The sequence below is a fragment of the Polypterus senegalus genome, chromosome 12, assembly GCF_016835505.1.
Source record: "Polypterus senegalus isolate Bchr_013 chromosome 12, ASM1683550v1, whole genome shotgun sequence".
NCBI classification, from domain to species: domain Eukaryota; kingdom Metazoa; phylum Chordata; class Cladistia; order Polypteriformes; family Polypteridae; genus Polypterus; species Polypterus senegalus.
In genome coordinates this window covers 36,861,542-36,881,730 of record NC_053165.1, presented here as the reverse complement: position 1 = coordinate 36,881,730, position 20,189 = coordinate 36,861,542, and the positions used below count along the sequence as shown (strand labels likewise).

At 40.0% G+C, this 20,189-nt stretch overlaps 2 protein-coding genes across 3 annotated transcripts in view; one reads left to right on the top strand and one right to left on the bottom strand.

Annotated features, from left to right (window-relative positions):
• The window catches only part of LOC120540257 (centromere protein P), a 337,335-nt gene that overhangs the window by 281,114 nt on the left and 36,032 nt on the right, over nucleotides 1-20,189 (top strand). The gene's annotated exons all lie outside the window — the stretch shown is intronic.
• ecm2 (extracellular matrix protein 2, female organ and adipocyte specific) overlaps nucleotides 3,261-20,189 on the bottom strand; it is a 31,539-nt gene continuing 14,610 nt past the window's right edge. For both annotated transcript variants that reach the window (XM_039770854.1, XM_039770855.1), the window contains exon 10: nucleotides 3,261-4,146. In XM_039770854.1, the coding sequence (XP_039626788.1) occupies nucleotides 3,978-4,146 (169 nt within the window). In that variant the 3' untranslated portion in view covers nucleotides 3,261-3,977. The remainder of the gene's footprint in view (nucleotides 4,147-20,189) is intronic.

Genomic DNA, 20,189 nt, shown 5'->3' with positions numbered 1-20,189 from the left:
TTGGTCTGTATGATGCACATTGTAATAAGTCCTTATTTTGTTTTGGAAAGACAGTGATTAGTGCTTGGCGAAAAGTTTGTGGAAGAGATTGGTTATCTCTGGCTTCTGTAAATGTTGCTAATAGGAGGGGAGCTAGCTGAGCGGAGAATTTCTTGTAAAACTCTGCAGGGTAGCCATCAGGGCCTGCTGCTTTTCCGCCTTGGAGTGACTTTATAGCATCTAGTAATTCTGATAATGACAGAGGTTTATCAAGTTCCTCCACACTAAAAGCGTCTATTTGTGGTATCTGTAATGTATCCAGAAATGCATTAGATTGTGTATTGTCTTCTTTAAACTCAGTAATATAAATGGATTTATAGTAGTCTCTGAAAGTGTGCATTATATTTTTGTGTTCGATGATTTTATCTCCGTTCGTGTTAGTGATTACCGAGATTGCGTTGCGCACTTCTTGCTTATGAATTTGTTGAGCTAAAAGCTTATTAGCTTTCTCTCCATGTTCATAGTAATGATGTCTGGATTTGTAAATTAGTTGTTCAGTTTCTTTAGTTGTCAAGAGCTGTGCTGTGCACTTAATGCACTGAAACTCTGTTAAAAGAGGTGGGGTGGTTATTCGCTGCTGGTTCAACTGTGAGCCCCAAGTTTGCAGGCTCACTGCTTAATGTGTTGGTTGCTGAATGATTGATGTAAAGAACATTACAAACTTGCCACCGACCTGACTTTGTTCTCTTTCTGTCTTCTCTGCACCAAGGTGCCCCCCTCCAAGACATGTGTTTGATCTATCTTCAATATCATCTCTTTATGACCACTCAAAACCACCAACTGTTCAATCAGCCTGCCCCAATGCGATCAGAAATCACCTGATACAAGAAGCTATTCTTAACTAAAAAGTGTGGAGTTTTGAAACTATGGCCCTCCCGCGCTTCATTGTAACAGTCATCTGTGACTTGTACTTGCTCAAATTCAAAATCTAACCTGCTGTTGCCTTGTTGCAACTGCGCAAACTCTGTCTGTGTGGCAGCCCCTGCTTCCCCTCAATCTGACACAGTAACCCCACCATCACAAAACAACCAATGTTTCACCAGCACCAGAAGCAGCAGCCCCATCTGATGAGGTTGAAGGTGTAAGCATCTATTGCGAAGAGCCCTCCAACTGTCCCTGAAAATCAGGTAAGGGATTGTCCCAAACCTCACTGGACAAATCGGGTTTGATCTCTAAGCCAGCTTCCTGATCGGCCTTGTCAATGGCGAGCACCTCTCTTTCTACTAAAGAAAGAGGAGCTTGGAGGTGGCCAAGACCTGTGGAAATAAGGCATTCCCCTACCAAACTAAGAAAGGCTTAACTTTTAAGAAGCTTAAATGTTCCTTCCCTTATATTTCATATGTTGTGCCTAACTAACATATATTATCAATATAAATAATGAGGTGGTTAAGTTTGCAGATAAAACTAAAATAGGTGGATTGACAGATAATCTAGAATACATTGAATCATTACAGAGGGACTTTGATGGTATACTGGCCTGGGTAGATTTGTTGACAGGTGAAATTCAGAGTGAGTAAATGTAAAGTATTACATGTAGAAGTTAAAAATGTTAGGTTTGAATACACAATAGGGGTTGGAAAATTGAAAGTACACCTTATATGAGAAGGATTTAGGTGTCGTAGTTGGCTCATCACTATCAACTGAAAATTTTCAGAAACCATTAAGAAGGCTAACAGAATATTAGGTTATTATATAGCAAAATGTGTAGAGTACAAGTCAAAGAAGATTATGCTCAAGCTTTATAACACTCTGGTGAGGCCTCATCTGGAGTAGTGTGTACAGTTGTTATCACCAGGCTACAAAAAGGACATTGCAGCACTAGAAAACATCCAGACAGAGTGATTAGGCTGATTTCAGGAATGAGTTAATAGGAAAGATTAAAAGAGCTGAATCTTTTCAGTTTAAGCAAAATGAGAATAAGAGGAGACATGATTGAAATGTTTAATTTTATGAAGGAAATTAATTCATTCAATCAAGACTGTAATTTTAAAATGAGTTCATCAAGAACATAGGGACACAGTTGGAAACCATCAACACGTGGAATAAGTTACCAAGTAGTGTGGTAGACAGTAGAACTTTAGGGAAATTCAAAACTAGACTTGATTTTACTTTAAAGTGGATAGAACTGGCGAGCTTTGTTGGGGTGAATGGCCTATTCTTGTGTAGATTGTTCTAGTGTTTGTATTGAAGACTCTAAAATAACCATATACTGTATAAGCAAGTGTTAGAGTAACTGTAAGTGAGTGGATCATGTAATTTTCTAATCCGCTCAATCCAGACCAAAGTAGCAATGTTGATCGTTTTCGGGGTTGGAGCTTATTCCAACTAGCATAGGGTACAAGGCAGGAACAAACCATGAACAGGGCACCCGTTCATTGCAGGGATAGTGGATCAACAAGTGGATTTTTTTTTCTAATGTAAACTTTATGAAATATATTACTACTCATAGTACCACATTATCCACATCCTTAAATGTATTAATACAGGACAGGTTTTCCCTTCTATTTAACCACTGAACTAATTGAATGTTTTGTTTTTTATTTGATTTCTTTGGGCAGACAAAACCTTGGCCCATGTTTGGGTTAGGCAAAATAGTAATATTATGACTTTTGTTTTAGGTAAAACGAAAGAGTGTATTGCTTTATCTGGGTAAAGCTGGAACATATGATGGAGAAAAGCTACTAAGAGATGGCTGCAAATGTTTACTATTATTATCATTGCTTTAAGAATTGGGTAATCTTGTATGTTTTTTTGTAAAAGAGAGAGATAGCGTTATAGGAAGGGTAGAATGTGTAAGAAAAGTTCAATCTTTAGATATATTTTATTTTATTACTAGAGTATTTCCACAGTGGTGACATTGTGCATTCTCCTAGAAATCCACAAATTTCACAAATTACTTGTTAAATCACTCTAAAAGAAGTTCTGTTCAAATAATGTTAAAGACTTAAGTAGTAGCTGTGTTCCAGGATGTAAATCATAAGAGAGCTGGTTGTTCCCTGTTGAGTTGCTGCCGTTCTGGTAACATGTCAAAATTGTACTTCATCTATGTGATTAATTAGTTATTTTGTATTAAAGTTAAACATAAATGAAAAATTTAATTCAAGTCGTTTCTCTTCTTATTTCATGCATGGAACCACATTTGCCACATGCCTAGAGAAACTGAACCCTGTTATGTTATGAGTAACCCATTACTAATAAATAAATAAATAAATAAAAGCAGATTAATAAGCATAATGATTTTATTTTTGCATTCCAAAGTGATTATAATTTAACAGAAAACATACAATGACTGCCTAATCTAAAAGCAGAAACTCTAATAGCACTCCAGTGTCTCTTTTGCCTCGGTAGACTTTACCATTTGCTGTATTAGCAGTGTAATCCTAGCTTATCCCAGCTCCTTATTTGTCTCCAGTGCTTTGATAGTTAATAATATGTTTGAATTTTTATAATTCCATATTGTTATACAATGGTATTAAGGAGTAATGTCATTAAATATGCTTAGCAAAATGTACAAGAATGTCTCCATCTAAAACACTTTTTTGAGTTCTGCATCTGATAGGGGAATTTATTTCTACAGATGTGTTAATGAATGGGAAGATAACAGTTGACATACCACAAAGCCATATAGACTGAATTTCAGACATTTTTAACTTTTCTGTGGTTCCTGGGGGTTTTAAAAAAAATGTATCTTATTTTGCCTACTTGTATACCAAAACACTTTGAACTTCGCTAGTGGCATATCTCTTTTATCACTTGATATAATTTATTTGTCTTTTCTTTTTGGCTCTTATTGTAAACAGTTAATGGGGTCTACTCTTTCTTGAGTGTATCCATACTGTTTGCAGTCAAAATGTTTGCATTTAAACTGCTTTACCACACATGATGAATGTAACAGAAAAATATGATGATCACAATGCTGGTGGATTACAAGCAAGTCACTACTTAAACTTTTGTGGTTTTAGAACAATGTTGGAATAAGAACTTATGCAAGAAAATTCTGTTGATGAAAATTTTCTAGTATCAATAAAGTTGTTTTCAATACGCAGTGTCACAATGTTCAGATCTTCATCATTAAATTCATTGCATATGGATTCCGGGGTTAAATTCCTGTAATAGAGAAAAAGTGTAAAAAAAAATAAATAATAAATCTGCAATTATCATTTGTTTTGGCTAACACTATGAAAGTACAACACATAAACTGACATATTTATGGCATTTGTACATATTCCTGGTGTATTTTTATATCTAAATAAAAGCTGTTACATGTTAATTAATGGTGTTAACATCATAGTTCTAGTTTACAGACATTAAGTGCATGCATTAATCTCAAAGGTTTTAAAAGTAGACAGTCCAATTTTAATAGGATTATTCTGAAGAAGTGGAAAAGTCACTCTATGTGTTATTTAACAAATAAAATCATCAGGACAAGTTTAGTTCCTATAAAGAAAGATGTTGATGCTGCCGGCAGTTGGTATATGCTTTGTTTATCAAACAAACCTTTTCACAGTGAGATAAATTACCCAGTACCCAAGTCTATTTTTATTATTGTTCCTATGCACTGACTGTGGACAACAACTAGGCCACTTAAGATATTAGGTCTTTTTTTTTATCTCTTTTTTTCTTAATCTAATGTATTAAGAAAGTGAATATGATGGTGGCACAGATGTAGGATTAAAATACTTTTGTACTGGAGAACACACCGTGAGAGCCTAAGGAACTGACTGACTAAAGTAAACTACAAATTAATTTTAACTTTATATCAGCTTATGTGCTGTTATTGTTTATGTGACAGACAATTATATTTTATTTCAGTTCTTTGCATGTTTTTTACAATTTATGTGGAGGCAATTATCAGGTAGCACTGAACTGAACAACTAATCTTGTAGCTTTAAATAAGGAACCCTAGCAACTATATCAATAAGTACATTGTTTTTAAAAAAATGAAATTAATATAAGTAACATTTTTGCCTCCTACGTACCATAAAATTTATTTCATTAATCTCACTACCTCTTATTTACCAAATACTCATTTTTATTTAGGTTAATTTATTGGGATTTATGTTTCTCTATTATGGCTGTTTTCTTTCTACAGGTTTATAGTTATTTTTACATGGTGTTCCAAATCCGTCAGTTTTTTTTCCCCCTCATACTGTACCTTTTCTCTCCTGTTCAGAAACAGCAGCTTGTAATGGAGGAAAGAGAGAGTAAGCCAGGAATGAGCCAGTCATAAAACACTCAAACTCGCAGCTGTACTTCATCAGATCACCAGTTTAGAGTGGCTAATCAATTTTTCGACATGTCTTTGCATCGTAAGAAGAAATGAAAGTAAAAATAAGAAATTCAGCAAAGGTCTAAGTGCTATGACAAAAACCTTGCTGCATGATTTTCTTTTTTATAGTGAAATATGATTTATTTCCAGATATGCAAGAATCAAACACACATTGCTTTAAACAAAAACTGAAAAATTAGTCCAATAAAAAATACTTTCAATTCATTAAATTACAGAAAGGGTTAAAATAAAATAGTCTTAAAAATAACATTAAATTCCTGATTAGTAGCCAATGCAGAGAGTTAATTAGTAACAAAAACACATTTTACTTTCTCATATTATTTTAAACAAAAGGTCTTAAATAGAAACGAAGGAAGGTATACAACAGATTTATTTAAGAATAACATTAATGAATTCTTGTAGAATCTAAATAAGATCTTCGCAGTCCCACACAAGAAATTTAGATTTTTCTAGTTTTAGGTTACTTAGAGTTCTAGGACCATATTAGAATTCTTTCAGGTGACACACTAGCAATGTAGTGTTGAAAACAACAGTAGGTTTATCGTTGGAATCTCCAATTCCATCCAATATCATTCCAAACATTCTTACTGAAAGAAGGTCTGGGATGATAATAAATCCAATATTATTACTTCACTCAGAAAGGTTTTAATTTAGGATAGTGCCAAAACATATGACCTAGCAGGGCCAAAGCCACATAGTATCATTCACAAATAGGGCTCAGTCCATAATATATTTTTGTTCTTATGTACAAATAAAGTGAATTACAGTGTTCTTCGGACAAATTGATGATGGATGAATGTTGTGAAAAATTTTCTTCCTCTCCTTGGGTGAGATGTTGATAGAGAGACCTATTTCCCAACATTGATCTGGCAGTGAACACAGTGGGCCCACCGCCTGCAGGAGGAGGAGACATAAGGGTCCATTGGTTTGTGGTTTGGGCGACAGTAGCAAGTGACTTGGCGGACTGATCCCTATTTATCAAAGATTACTCTAGGCACAGGCACATGGAATGTGATATCTCAGTCAGGGAAGTATCCTGAGCTAGTGCAGGAGGTGGAGAGATACCATTTAGATATAGATGGGCACACCTTAATGCACAGTGCTGGCTCTGGAACCAAACTATTGGAGAGGGGTTGAACTTCAAGTCTAGATTTGCCCATGGTGAGAAATGTCAGACTAGTGTAGGCTTACTCATAGCCCCCTAACTCTACGCATATAAAGGATCACATCCCTACAAATTCATCTCGGGAGTGAGGCTCTGACCATTGTCTGTGCTTATGTACCAACAATTGGGTCAAAGTATTCATCCTTCTTAGAGCCCTTTAGGGGTAGTGCTGGAAGGTCCTTCTATCATTCTACTGGGGGACTTTGATGCTCACCTGGGCAATGACAATGAAACATGGAAGGACACGATTCAGAGGAACAGCCTCCCCGATCTGAGCTGTAGTGCTGTTTGGTTGTTGGACTTCCGCACTAATAATATTTTATCAAAAAACGACACCATTTTTAATCACAATAATGTTAAAAAGTGCTCTTAGCACCAGAATACCTTAGACCATAAGTTGATGATAAATTCTGTAGTTCTGTCATCAGGTCTACAATTGTATGTCTTAGACACTCAGGTAAAGAGAGGGGCTGAGCTGTCACCTGATCACTATCTGGTTTTTAGTTGGATCAGATGGTGGGGGAAGATGCTGTACAGACCAGGAAGACCCAAACTTAAAGTGAAGGTGTACTGGGAATGTTTAACAGAGGCCTCAATGCAGGAAATCTTTAATTCGTACCACTGGACAAATTTTTCTTGCATTCTGAGGCCTTCATGGAGCTGTAGCCATAAGATTATTAGTTCCTCTTGCGGCAGCAGTCCCCAAACCTGTTGGTAGATGCCAGTGGTAAAGGGAATCATTAGACAGGAGAAAGTGGCTTTCCAATCCTCCTTACAAGTACGAATAGGACAAGCCGAGTGTGGCAAATAACTGCAGAAACAAAATCTTGGGTGTTGGAGGAGTTCAGTGAGGCCATGGAAAATTGTCAGACATCTCGGGAGGATGCTTTACCCATGCTGTTTATAAAAGGAAGGCAGTACTGCTGATTTCCATCCATCCATCCTCTTCCGCTTATCCGAGGTCGGGTCGCGGGGGCAGCAGCTTAAGCAGAGAGGCCCAGACTTCCCTCTCCCCGCCACTTCTTCCAGCTCTTCCGGAGAATCCCAAAGCGTTCCCAGGCCAGCCGGAGACATAGTCTCTCCAGCGTGTCCTGGGTCTTCCCCGGGCCTCCTCCCGGTTGGACGTGCCCGGAACACCTCACCAGGGAGGTGTCCAGGAGGCATCCTGATCAGATGCCCGAGTCACCTCATCTGACTCCTCTCGATGCGGAGGAGCAGTGGCTCTACTCTGAGCCCCTCCCGGATGACTGAGCTTCTCACCCTATCTTTAAGGGAAAGCCCAGACACCCTGCAGAGGAAACTCATTTCAGCCACTTGTATTCGCGATCTCGTTCTTTCGGTCACTACCCATAGCTCATGACCATAGGTGAGGGTAGGAGCATAGATCGACTGGTAAATTGAGAGCTTTGCCTTACTGCTCAGCTCCTTTTTCACCACGACAGACCGATGCAGAGCCCGCATCACTGCGGATGCCGCACCGATCCGCCTGTCGATCTCACGCTCCATTCTTCCCTCACTCGTGAACAAGACCCCGAGATACTTGAACTCCTCCACTTGGGGCAGGATCTCTCCCCCAACCCTGCGAGGGCACTCCACCCTTTTCCGGCTGAGGACCATGCTCTCGGATTTGGAGGTGCTGATTCTCATTCCAGCCGCTTCACACTCAGCTGCGAACCGATCCAGAGAGAGCTGAAGATCACGGCCTGATGAAGCAAACAGGACAACATCATCTGCAAAAAGAAGTGACCCAATCCTGAGTCCACCAAAATGGACCCCTTCAACACCCTGGCTGCGCCTAGAAATTCTATCCATAAAAGTTATGAACAGAATCGGTGCCAAAGGGCAGCCCTGGCGTAGTCCAACTCTTACTGGAAACGGGCTCGACTTACTGCCGGCAATGCGGACCAGGCTCTGACACCGGCTGTACAGAGACCGAACAGCTCTTATCAGGGGGTCCGGTACCCCATACTCCCGGAGCACCCCCCACAGAATTCCCCGAGGGACACGGTCGAATGCCTTTTTCAAGTCCACAAAACACATGTAGACCGGTCGGGCAAACTCCTATGCACCCTCCAGGACTCTGCTAAGGGTGAAGAGCTGGTCCACTGTTCCACGACCAGGACGGAAACCACACTGTTCCTCCTGAATCCAAGGTTCGACTATCCGACGGACCCTCCTCTCCAGAACCCCCGAATAGACTTTTCCAGGGAGGCTGAGGAGTGTGATCCCTCTATAGTTGGAACACACCCTCCGTCCCCTTTTTAAAGAGGGGGACCACCACCCCGGTCTGCCAATCCAGAGGCACTGTTCCCGATGTCCATGCGATGTTGCAGAGACGTGTGAACCAAGACAGTCCTACAACATCCAGAGCCTTAAGGAACTCCGGGTGTATCTCATTCACCCCCGGGGCCCTGCCACCAAGGAGTTTTTTGACCACCTCGGTGACTTCAGTCCCAGAGATGGGAGAGCCCACCTCAGAGTCCCCAGGCTCTGCTTCCTCATTGGAAGGCATGTTAGTGGGATTAAGGAGGTCTTTGAAGTACTCCCCCCACCAACCCACAATATCCCAAGTTGAGGTCAGCAGCGCACCATCCCAGCATATCTCATTCACCCCTGGGGCCCTGCCACAAAATGAGTTTTTTGACCACCTTGGTGACCTCAGCCCCAGAGTTGGGGAGCCCACCTCTGAGTCCCCAGACTCTGCTTCCTCACTGGAAGACATGTTAGTGAGATTGAGGAGGTCTTCGAAGTATTCAACCCACCGACCCACAACGTCCCGAGTCGAGGTCATCAGCGCACCATCCCCACCATATACAGTGTTGACACTGCACTGTTTCCCCCTCCTGAGACGCCGGACGTTGGACCAGAATCTCCTCGAAGCCGTCTGAAAGTCGTTCTCCATGGCCTCTCCAAACTCCTCCCATGCCCAAGTTTTTGCCTCAGCAACAACCGAGCAGCGTTCGCTTGGCCTGCGGTACCTATCAGCTGGCTCCAGAGACCCACAGGACAAAAAAGTCCTATAGGACTCCTTCTTCAGCTTGACGGCATCCCTCACCGGTGTCCACCAACGGGTTTGGGGATTGCCGCCACGACAGGCACCGACCACCTTGCGGCCACAGCTCCGGTCAGCTGCCTCAACAATAGAGGCACGGAACATGGCCCATTCGGACTCAATGTCCCCCACCTCCCTCGGGACGTGGTTGAAGTTCTGCCGGAGGTAGGAGTTGAAGCTACTTCTGACAGGGGACTCTGCCAGCCGTTCCCAGCAGACCCTCACAACACGTTTGGGCCTACCAGGTCTGACCGGCATCTTCCCCCACCATCGAAGCCAACTCACCACCAGGTGGTGATCGTTGACAGCTCCGCCCCTCTCTTCACCCGAGTGTCCTAAACATATGGCCGCAAGTCCAACGACACGACCACAAAGTCGATCATCGACCTGAGGCCTAGGGTGTCCTGGTGCCAAGTGCACATATGAACACCCTTATGCTTGAACATGGTGTTCGTTATGGACAATCCGTGACGAGCACAGAAGTCCAATAACAAAATACGGCTCGGGTTCAGATCGGGGGGGCCATTCCTCCCAATCACGCCCTTCCAGGTCTCACTGTCATTGCCCATGTGAGCATTGAAGTCTCCCAGCAAAACGAGGGAATCCCCAGAAGGTATTCCCTCTAGCACCTCCTCCAGAGACTCCAAAAAGGGTGGATACTCCAAACTGCTGTTCGGTGCATACGCACAAACAACAGTCAGGACCCTTCTCCCCACCCGAAGGCGGAGGGAGGCCACCCTCTCGTCCACCGGGGTAAACCCCAATGCACAGGCTCCGAGTCGAGGGGCAATAAGTATGCCCACACCTGCTCGGTGCCTCTCACCGGGGGCAACTCCAGAGTGGTAGAGAGTCCAGCCCCTCTCAAGGAGATTGGTTCCAGAGTCCAAGCTGTGCATCGAGGTGAGTCCGACTATATCTAGCCGGAACCACTCGACCTCGCGCACTAGCTCAGGCTCCTTCCCCTTCAGAGAGGTGACATTCCACGTCCCAAGAGCCAGTTTCTGTAGCCGAGGATCAGACCGCCAAGGTCCCTGCCTTCGGCCACCACCCAACTCACACTGCACCCAACCTCCTTGGCCCCCCCCATAGGTGGTGAGCCCATGGGGAGGAGGACCCACATTACCTCTTCGGGCTGTGCCCGGCCGAGCCCCATGAGTGCAGGCCCGGCCACCAGGCGCTCGCCATCGAGCCCCACTTCCAGGCCTGGCTCCAGAGGGGGGCACCGGTGACCCGTGTCCGGGCAAGGGAAAATGTCGTCCAAGGTTTTTATTCTTCATCAGAGGTTTATTGAACCGCTCTTTGTCTCATCCCTCACCTAGGACCAGTTTGCCTTGGGTGGCACTACTAGGGGCATAAACCCCCGGACAATATAGCTCCTAGGATCATTGGGACACGCAAACCCCTCCACCACGATAAGGTGACGGTTCAAGGAGGGGTTGCTGATTTCACATGGGGATATAGTTGGGCAGGGGAAGGAGCACTTCAAGGACTTCCTAAATCCCACTGAAATGCTTTCCTTTGAAAAAACAGAGTCGGGACTCTGAGGAGAAGACACCTATCACTGGTGCTGAGGTCACTGAGCTATTAAAAAAACTCTTCAGTGGCAGGGTCCTGGGGTGGATGATCTTCACCCTGAATTCCTGAAGACTCTGGATGTTGTCGGACTGTCTTGGCTATGCTGCACAGAGGTTTGGGATGGTGTCTCTGGACTGGTAAACTAGTGTTGTGATCCCCATCTTTAAGAAAGGGGACCAGATGATGTCTTCCAAGTTTTGGGGGATTTCACTCCTCAGCCTCCCTGGAAAGGTTTAGGTCAGTGTCTGAAAAGTAAGGCTTGGAAGTTGTTTGAACCTCGGATCCAGAAGGAACAATGCAAACTTTGGCCCAGTAGCAGAACACTGAACCAGCTATTTACACTTACAAGGGTATTGATGGTTCATGGGGGCATGCCAAACCTGTCTACTTGTGTTTTATAGACTTGGGCTGTGTTCCTCATTGTGTCCTACGCAGAGTGCTTTGGTTGTATGGGGTACTGGGCCTGCTGTTCTGGGGCTACTCAGTCCCCGTATAATCATAGAAAAATCTTGGTTTGTATTGCTGGCAGTAAGTCTGACTCATTCTGTGTTGGTGTAGGACTCTGCTAGGCATGGCCTCTGCCAGTGATTCTGTTAATTATTTTTGTAAACCGAATCTCTAGGTACAGCCAAGGAGTGGTGTGTGTCTAGTTCAGTGACCTCAGGGTAACATCTCTGTTTTGTGCAGATGATGTGGTCCTGCTGGCTTCATCAGGCTGTGAGCTAAGATGCGCACTGGGGAAATTTGCAGACAAGTGTGAATGTGAAGTAGCTGGGATGAGCACCTCCAAGTCTGAGGTCATGGTTCTTAACTGGAAAAGGATTTTTGCCCTGTCCAGGTTGGGGATGAGGTGCTGCCTCAGGCGGAGGAATTTAAGTATCTCAGGTCTTGTTCACAAGTGAGGGAAAAAGGGAGGGGAGTGGGAGATCGACATGCAGATTGGAGCACCAGTCGCAGTGAAGAGAGAACTAATCCTAAAAGAAATGCTCTTGATATTCCAGTCAATCTGCATTCCTGTCCCCATCTATGGGTACAAGCTTTAGTTAATGACCAAAAGAACAAGATTACGGGTATAAGCATCAAAAATCAGCTTTCTTTGTAGGGAGTCTGGGTTCAGCCTTATTGATAGGAAGAGGAGCACAAAGTAGAGCTGCTGCTTCTCCACATTGAAAGAAGCCAGTTGAGGTGCCCATCTGATTAGGATAGCGCCTGGTCTCCTACCTGGAGAGGTGTTTCAGGCATATCCAATCTGGAGGAGACCTCAGTGCAGTCCCATTACAAGTGGGAGAAATTCACCTTTAAATGCCTTGTTTACCTCCCCAAATACCACACCCTGCCCAAAAGGAGTTAGAGAAAGTGTTAGGGAAAGGTGACATTTCGGCATTTTTGCTTAGATTGCTGCACCCCTAACCAGGACCCAAGTAAGTGCCAGAAAATTAAGAGTTTGATAAAGTTTGAAAATACCAAACATCTCTTCATTATTAACTAAATTATATTGAAGTGTAGTCATTGTTGGAAGATTGCTTAAGTTGGACATTTTTTAAAACATTTTTTACTTGTAAATTGAAAAATAAGTGTATTAAGGGAATTTTATATTTAGACTCACAGTGCTTTGTATGTAAGTTATGAGACCCTTGCAAATTGTACAAATTTAGTTGAATTTACAGTGTTACATACTGTAGTTTATACCATTTTGGCCAAATGAGATTTTACTCAAGACAAACAGTCAAACAGAAATGTATTGGCAATTATATGTCACCAAATCTAATATCTTAAGTTCAATGTGGGTATGTGGTTGTGTTTGTTCTTTATACAATCCCACACCCATGGTCCAGTTTCAACATAATGTCGCACACATATCCTACTTTGTTAGAAAGAGGCACTAGACTACTTTGGAAAACAAAATTTTGACCTTGGTGACACTTTAGAGGGCATATGGTTTCATTTTTAGTACAGTGAGTTTTAAGAAATGTGCCTTTTCCCCAATTTTGAACTCTGAAAAATTGTAAGTTCTATATTATGGTAAATATACTCTAACTAGATTGTTGTTGTTGTCCCCTTTAAGACAATGCTTCTTCCTAGTTTCACATGTGCAGAGTGTTTGTTGTAAAAAATAGCTCCCGAATGGTTAGTTTGTTTACATCTTTGTAAGTAAAATTCATATTTCATATTTAAACTGGTTTGCTTTTTGAAGACTAACATGGATAGCAGAAGATGGTTGGGAATTGCAGAATACCTTCTGTTTTCAATTAAAAAAAGATTTATAAAAGCTGTAAAAATGAACATGAAATTTGGGGTGGAGTGATCAACTTGAAAAAGAAAAATCAATCCCTTGCTGTGGCATTCTTGCTTACGGGCAGAGCAAGAGATACGGGGTTAAAAATACCTGTAGAATACTTAAACAAGAACACTTAAGATAACTTAATCCCAACACTAGATCGGGTATTTTTGAAGGAGGAAAAAGACCACACTTATGAGGCATACAAATCATTTGATAAAATAATGCTGAAAGGTACAATTTCGATGTCAGATTACATCATTGAGTTTAAAAAAAAGTTATAATCGAATACATACATTTGACATGGCTCTTCCAGATGTGGCTTTCAAACTGCTTGATAGTGCTTGTCTATAAATTAAAGAAAAATAGTTGGCCCTAACTGCAAGCACATGCCTAACATTTGCCTCAATGAAATTGAGATTGCATGTCCTTCCACTGAAATATAGATGAAAATTATGCGGCTTATTTTACAGATCAAAAGCAAACTATGTCACTGTATCAGAAGAACCATTAAAAATTGCCATTACCTGGTTCAAAAAGTTAACATTCCAGTTAAAATTGGGCACACCCGGTGCAACATTAAAAAAGAAGTGATCTCTGCAAATATTCCTTTGCTATTAAGTAAAACATCTTCAAAAAGACCTGCTTGACACTGATAAATGACAGAGCAGTAATGCTTAAACAGCTTGAAATAACCACTTCTGGACAGTATTGAATAAACATTATAGATAGGAACAAGCAAGAAGAAGTTCATGAAAATGAAACTCTGACCATCACAGAGCACATAACAAAAGAGGAAAAGCAAAAAAAAAATTAAGGTTGAAGCTTCTCATGCAGTTGGGACATGCCGCAGTTGATAAACTACAGAAACTGTTGTGCAGTTCTGGTAATAATGACATTGAATGCATGTCTATTTTACAGCAAATTGTGAATAATAATAACACGCTTCAAGTACAGCAAGCCTTTGCCTAAACCAGTTATGGACTTTCTTTTGGCCTCAAGATATAACACTGTTGCCATGAACCTACATGAACTTGAACCAAATATGTAGCATCTCCACACATTTTAGTGCAGGAAGCATTGTTACTTCAAAGAAACCTTAAGCATTTTATTAACTCATGAATAAGTATTCACGGACCACCACAAAAAGTATATAGTGACAATGTAGGAGAATTTAATAATGAAGAAGTGAGAGACATGGCTGAAAATTTTAATACAAGACAAGAGCAGCATCCTGCCCAATGGAGCAATGAACCTTTAGAAAGACACAACCAAACACTGACAAAAATACTTCTGAATGTTAAAAAAAAAAGTAATGCATGTGACTGGCAAATTGCATTAGATTAGCCATTCCAAATATTATGCACAATGTACAAGGCTATAGTCCATATCAACTTTTGTTTAAACAAAACCTAACTTTGCCTTCATTCTAATTGACAATTAATTAGCTCCTGATGGAACCACAATGAGTGGTTTGTACAGCATATTTCAGCTTTGAATACAGCTCGTAAAGCATTTGCAGAAGCCGAATGTTTAGACAGGATATGCAGAACTCTTGGAAAACACAGAAGTCAAGTACACAACTGGAGACTGGTATACTATAAATGAGATGATGGTGCAGAATGAAAGGGTCCTGGAGTTGTTATTGAATAAGATGATATGGTGGTATAAGACACAGAGGTATTTATGTATGTGTACATCACTCAAGGTTAAGGAAGGTGGGTGTTCAAGAAATAGATCATTTATTCATGAGGTAGAATTCCACAGCAAATGTCAAAGAAAAGACAAAAAAATAATTCACTTAACAAAGACAGTGAAATCAGACACAGATAGTCAAGCAGAGTTTATGAATAGTGACACACATTGCTAAGGAAATAGAAGATGTTTAGTGACCTCCAGTAAATTCGGCTTGCACTAAAGCTAGGTCTAACTATGAAACACACTGACGGAAACAGTGAAGTTCAGCATAAAGGAAAATAATCTTAGGCGAGCAGGAAAAGCTGGAGGAAACTAGGGAAATTTGTACAATTTGCATTACACTAAGTCTGATAGGTTTGTTGGGACCACAGACTCAGCTGATTTACAAAGAGCTGATAGTCTTGTTATTGAGTGTAAAGATAATATGCAGAATAGAGTTTTTCCTAAGTAAAATGCAGATATGCTTGAAACCAAAAATATGTTTTCTGATACAGGTAAATAAGATGAATTCTGCAATTGGAAATACAACAAAGTTTTTAAAGATGTATTTCAATTAAAGATGAATAATGAATTATAATTTTTTTAGTTAGCCAATAAAAGGTGTCATTTTGCTTGACTTCTTACTACAAGACTAATGAAATAAATAGATATAGGGCACAAATATGTTTGCATAAAATTAGTATAAACCTTGAAAGACACACAGCAGGTATAGTGCCTAATTGAAAAAAATGTGTTTATGGGCTTACAGATGCACACTGTGCTCTCACAACAAAGTGAAAGAAGCCTTGAAAAGCACAGGGGGAATAATGCCACTAGTAGGTCCTGCTGTTTTGTACTGGTTAGACTGCTTGCTTCTCATGTTGATGACTTTATTTGGAAAATTTCTTATTTAAAATCTGTGCTTCAGATTGGATGTAAGGAACATAATTTTTGTTAGGTTGCCGTACAGGTGAATTCTTCTGGTTGAGTTATACAATTACAGCAGGAAACATGCACATGAAAAGCTCTGCCTTATTCTGGCAGACTCTTCAGGAGACCTATAACTTGAATTACCACTTAACAGATACAGAAACCGATTTGCTGAAATTAAAAATAGGCCACGTTTTATGGGTTGTTTGGCAAAGCAGGCCAGATGTGATGTTTGATGTCAACAGCCTTGCATCCAACACAAAGCACGCTAAAGTAGAAAGTATCCTTGAAACAAACAAAATATTGAGGAAATTTAAATCTAACCATATCACATTAAAATTTTAACAATTAGAGCATGATGACTCTTTAAAACATTGTCCTGTTTAGTGATGCTTCTCTTGGTAGTTATCTGATGGTGGTACCAAGGTGGACACTTCTTAGTATTAATGAGTGAAGGAGGTCAATTTTTACAACTCTGTTGGCAATCTATAAAGATAAATAGGATTGTCTGGAGAACTCTTGCATTAGAAACACATTCTTTAACTTGTGGGATTGACAATGCAATGTATCTTGCAACTCATTTCTCAGAATTACAATATATAAAGATGGTGCAGACAGATACATTCTGCCCATTACATGTGTCATTGACAACTGCTCTCTCAAGAATGCCATCAAATCTGCAAAATGTGTCACAGTAAGAAGACAGATTGGAGATCAGTTCTATAAAAATACTCTGAAGGACACATCAAGTTCTTTGGTCAGCTACAAAGAAGCAGTTGTCTAACTGATTGATTTAAGATTGTGCATCTGCTTTATTGTTGCTAAAAGCTTTAAGTGTCAGGGTATGGCATTTAAAATAATACATTTATATGTTTATATTCTCTAATTTAACAAAGGGGAGATTGTTAAGTTAATTACTCAGACTAGATTACTTTTGTTGTTCCCATTAATACAATGCTTCTTTCTAGTTCGCATGCACAGAGGGTTGGTTTTAAAAAGTAGTTCTTGAACATACATCCATCCATCATCCAATCCGCTATATCCTAACTACAGGGGTCTGCTGGAGCCAATCCCAGTCAACACAGGGCGCAAGACAGGAAACAAACCCTGGGCATGGTGCCAGCCTACCGCAGGGCACGCACGCACGCACACACACACACACACCCACACCAAGCATTCACTAGGGACAAGTTAGGATCACCAATGCACCTAACCTGCATGTCTTTGGACTGTGGGAGGAAACCCACGCAGACACGGGGAGAACATGCAAATTCCATGCAGGGGGAACCCGGGAGGCGAACCCAGGTCCCCTAACTGCGAGGCAGCAGCGCTAATTCTTGAACAGTTCGTGTATTTACATCTTTGTAAGCAAAATTCATATTTTATATTCAAACTGGTATACTTTTTAAAGACTAATGAAATAGATTAATTCAATTTGTCTCTGGATAGTACACTTTAAAAAAAAAAACAAACACCTTTCATAGAAGTTAGATAGTTCTGCCTTAAAATTATTTACCTGGACAATGCTGGGTGCTGTTGCTAGTATATGACATAAGAATAAAAACTGAAATATTTGGATTGCTTAATTATTTAGACTGCTTAGTTTAGTAAATTGGTTGGTGGCTCAATTACTGAAATAACAGCTTTAAGTTTTCTTGGACATGCAGTATGCCTGCTAATCTGTTTACAGTTTTAACCTGATTGCTGCCTATAATTATTTACAATTTGCTCAGTCTCTTTTAAGTTGCTTAGGTATTATTTAATTACTTTAAATTATATACTACAAGTACTCAAGGAGGCTAAGGGTATGTCTTTGTCTGAGCCAATGAAGGAATTTTACATTTATTTTTTAGCCTTAGTCTTGCCAAAAAGTAAGTTTAGACAGAAACATTTTATCTTCTATTAGCAGTCTGTGCAGTGTGTTTTAATACAATTTTAAGTCATTTCCATGGCCCACAGAAGAGAAGTAACCATTAGCATAAAAATGCCACTACTTCCTGCACTCACTGAAAAGTGTTTTATAAAAACATGCTGAATTGAACTGAATGCTCCACTCTGAAAATGGTGTTAGATGGGACATAGTTTTATTTTGTCATTAGTAATGCATTATATTTTGGATTTAAAGCACTATTTTAGACCAATTTCACTGCAAACAGATTTGATGTCGTTCAATGTTTCATGTCTTGATTTTAGAGAAATTACCTTATTTAGGCACCCTTGTACTTCTTAAGTATTGAGCTAGCAGTAAACTGTGATATTCAAATCTTTAGACAGTTTTATATGTTAGTTTTTAACTTTATTTATAAATGTTTGAGGAACTTGTCTGGCATTTATTTTCTTTTAAATCTATTATCCAACAAGTGATCCTCACAAAGAAGAGTGTTTTAATATGAAATAATGATACTTTTAATAATGTCTAATAATTAGAAGAAAACTTTTTGCATCTGAACTATAGTATATTGTATACTGTAGCTATCACAGTATGGTTATGTATTATTATGTAACAACAAGGTTACATTTATATACCCTTTTTAGTACTGGTGTACCTTTTTGGATTTAGTTCAAAAAATATTATTTAACCACTTATGAATGAGGTGTACTACCAGTGGAGCACCACCACAATTCAAAGTTTGTGGAAGTTGCAGTAAACCCATCAAAAGCAATAATGGCATTTTTACATACCCAAGAGTTTCTTCTTTCAATTATATCATAAGTTTCAATTTTGTCTACTTTCTTTCATTATTAAAAAATACAAATTTTAACAGGTATACCTTGAAGTGAGCAGTGCATCAAAGCTGAGTTAATCGTCTTTTATCAAATACCCCACATATGTTGAGCTGTGTATAGTGAAAGACTCATTACCACTGGATAGCTGAAGTTCAGAACATTCTAATGATGTCTATGATTGGTCATTTGGACTACATGTCAAGCATTCAATATTGCTGTGTCACATGCATATGTGGAAACAAAAAGCAGTTTCAGCTAGTGACTTGTTTATGGTACACAACCCTGACCCCCTCTGAAGGGATAGACAGTGTTGTATAGAATTTTCTGTCCAGTTTCTGATCGTGCTCACTATGAATTAGTCATCAGACATTGACATGGATAGTGATACTGATGTATACAGCACTGTACAGCCAAACTGTCATAATATTCCTGGTGAATTCAGTTGCCTGAAGTTCACTATGGTGCAGTTAGGTGTGGGGCAAAAGAGTAAAATGATTGTAATCAAGTAGAAGGGCAACAAAGATGTTAGCCCCCTTAGCACTGTTCACAATGCAAGTAACTGTTGTTTGTGTCAGGGGAAATGTTAAAATTATTAAGCCTTGTGCTGTGGTAGCCTACGATAACATAAAAGGTGTGTCAGTCATGTGGATCAGGCACTGACATTCTACCCTTAACATAGAAAATATAAGAAAGTGTGCAAAGAAACACACTTCTACAGTCCCAACATCGGGATGTGAATTGGTGACTGTTTTAAAATATGTCACATGAAGGATGTGTACTACACTAGTACAGCAGTTGACACAAGACATACCTTTCCTACTGTATATATGCTGACATTTTGATATTTACTTTGTCTTGTTGAAAATAGTAACGGACTGGTACTTAGGCTTGTTTAAAATGAAGGATAAGCAAATTATTAAGATAGGAAAGCCAAGTGTTCTGTTTTTCTTCATGAAAAAATATACTTTTGAATATTCTTCAAAGCTCCAGGATCCCGAGTTCAAATACGACATAGACACTGTCTGTTTGATGTTTGTACTTTGATTTTCCTCCTATATGCCAAACGTGAGTGTGTCAAGGAAATTAATGATTCTGTATTGGCCCTGAATGCGCCCTGCAATTGACTGGAATTACCTTCCTGGGTAATTTCCTGCCTTGCTCAAACTTTTGCCAGTAAAGGGTCTTGCCTATGCAAACCTGAACTAGATTAAATGGATCGATTGTTATGTTTAAGTTAATGAAGAAATATTGAAATAAAAATTACTGTATATGAATAAGAGGGGGCTGGACGGTCTCATGGTCTGGAACCCCTGCAGATTTTTGTGGTGTTAATTAGTGTTGTCTTATTTTAATTCTTACTTTGTCTTTTTTTTCTCTTTTCTTTATCATGTAAAGCACTTTGAGCTACATTATTTGTATGAAAATTTGCTAAATAAATAAATGTTGTTGTTATGTC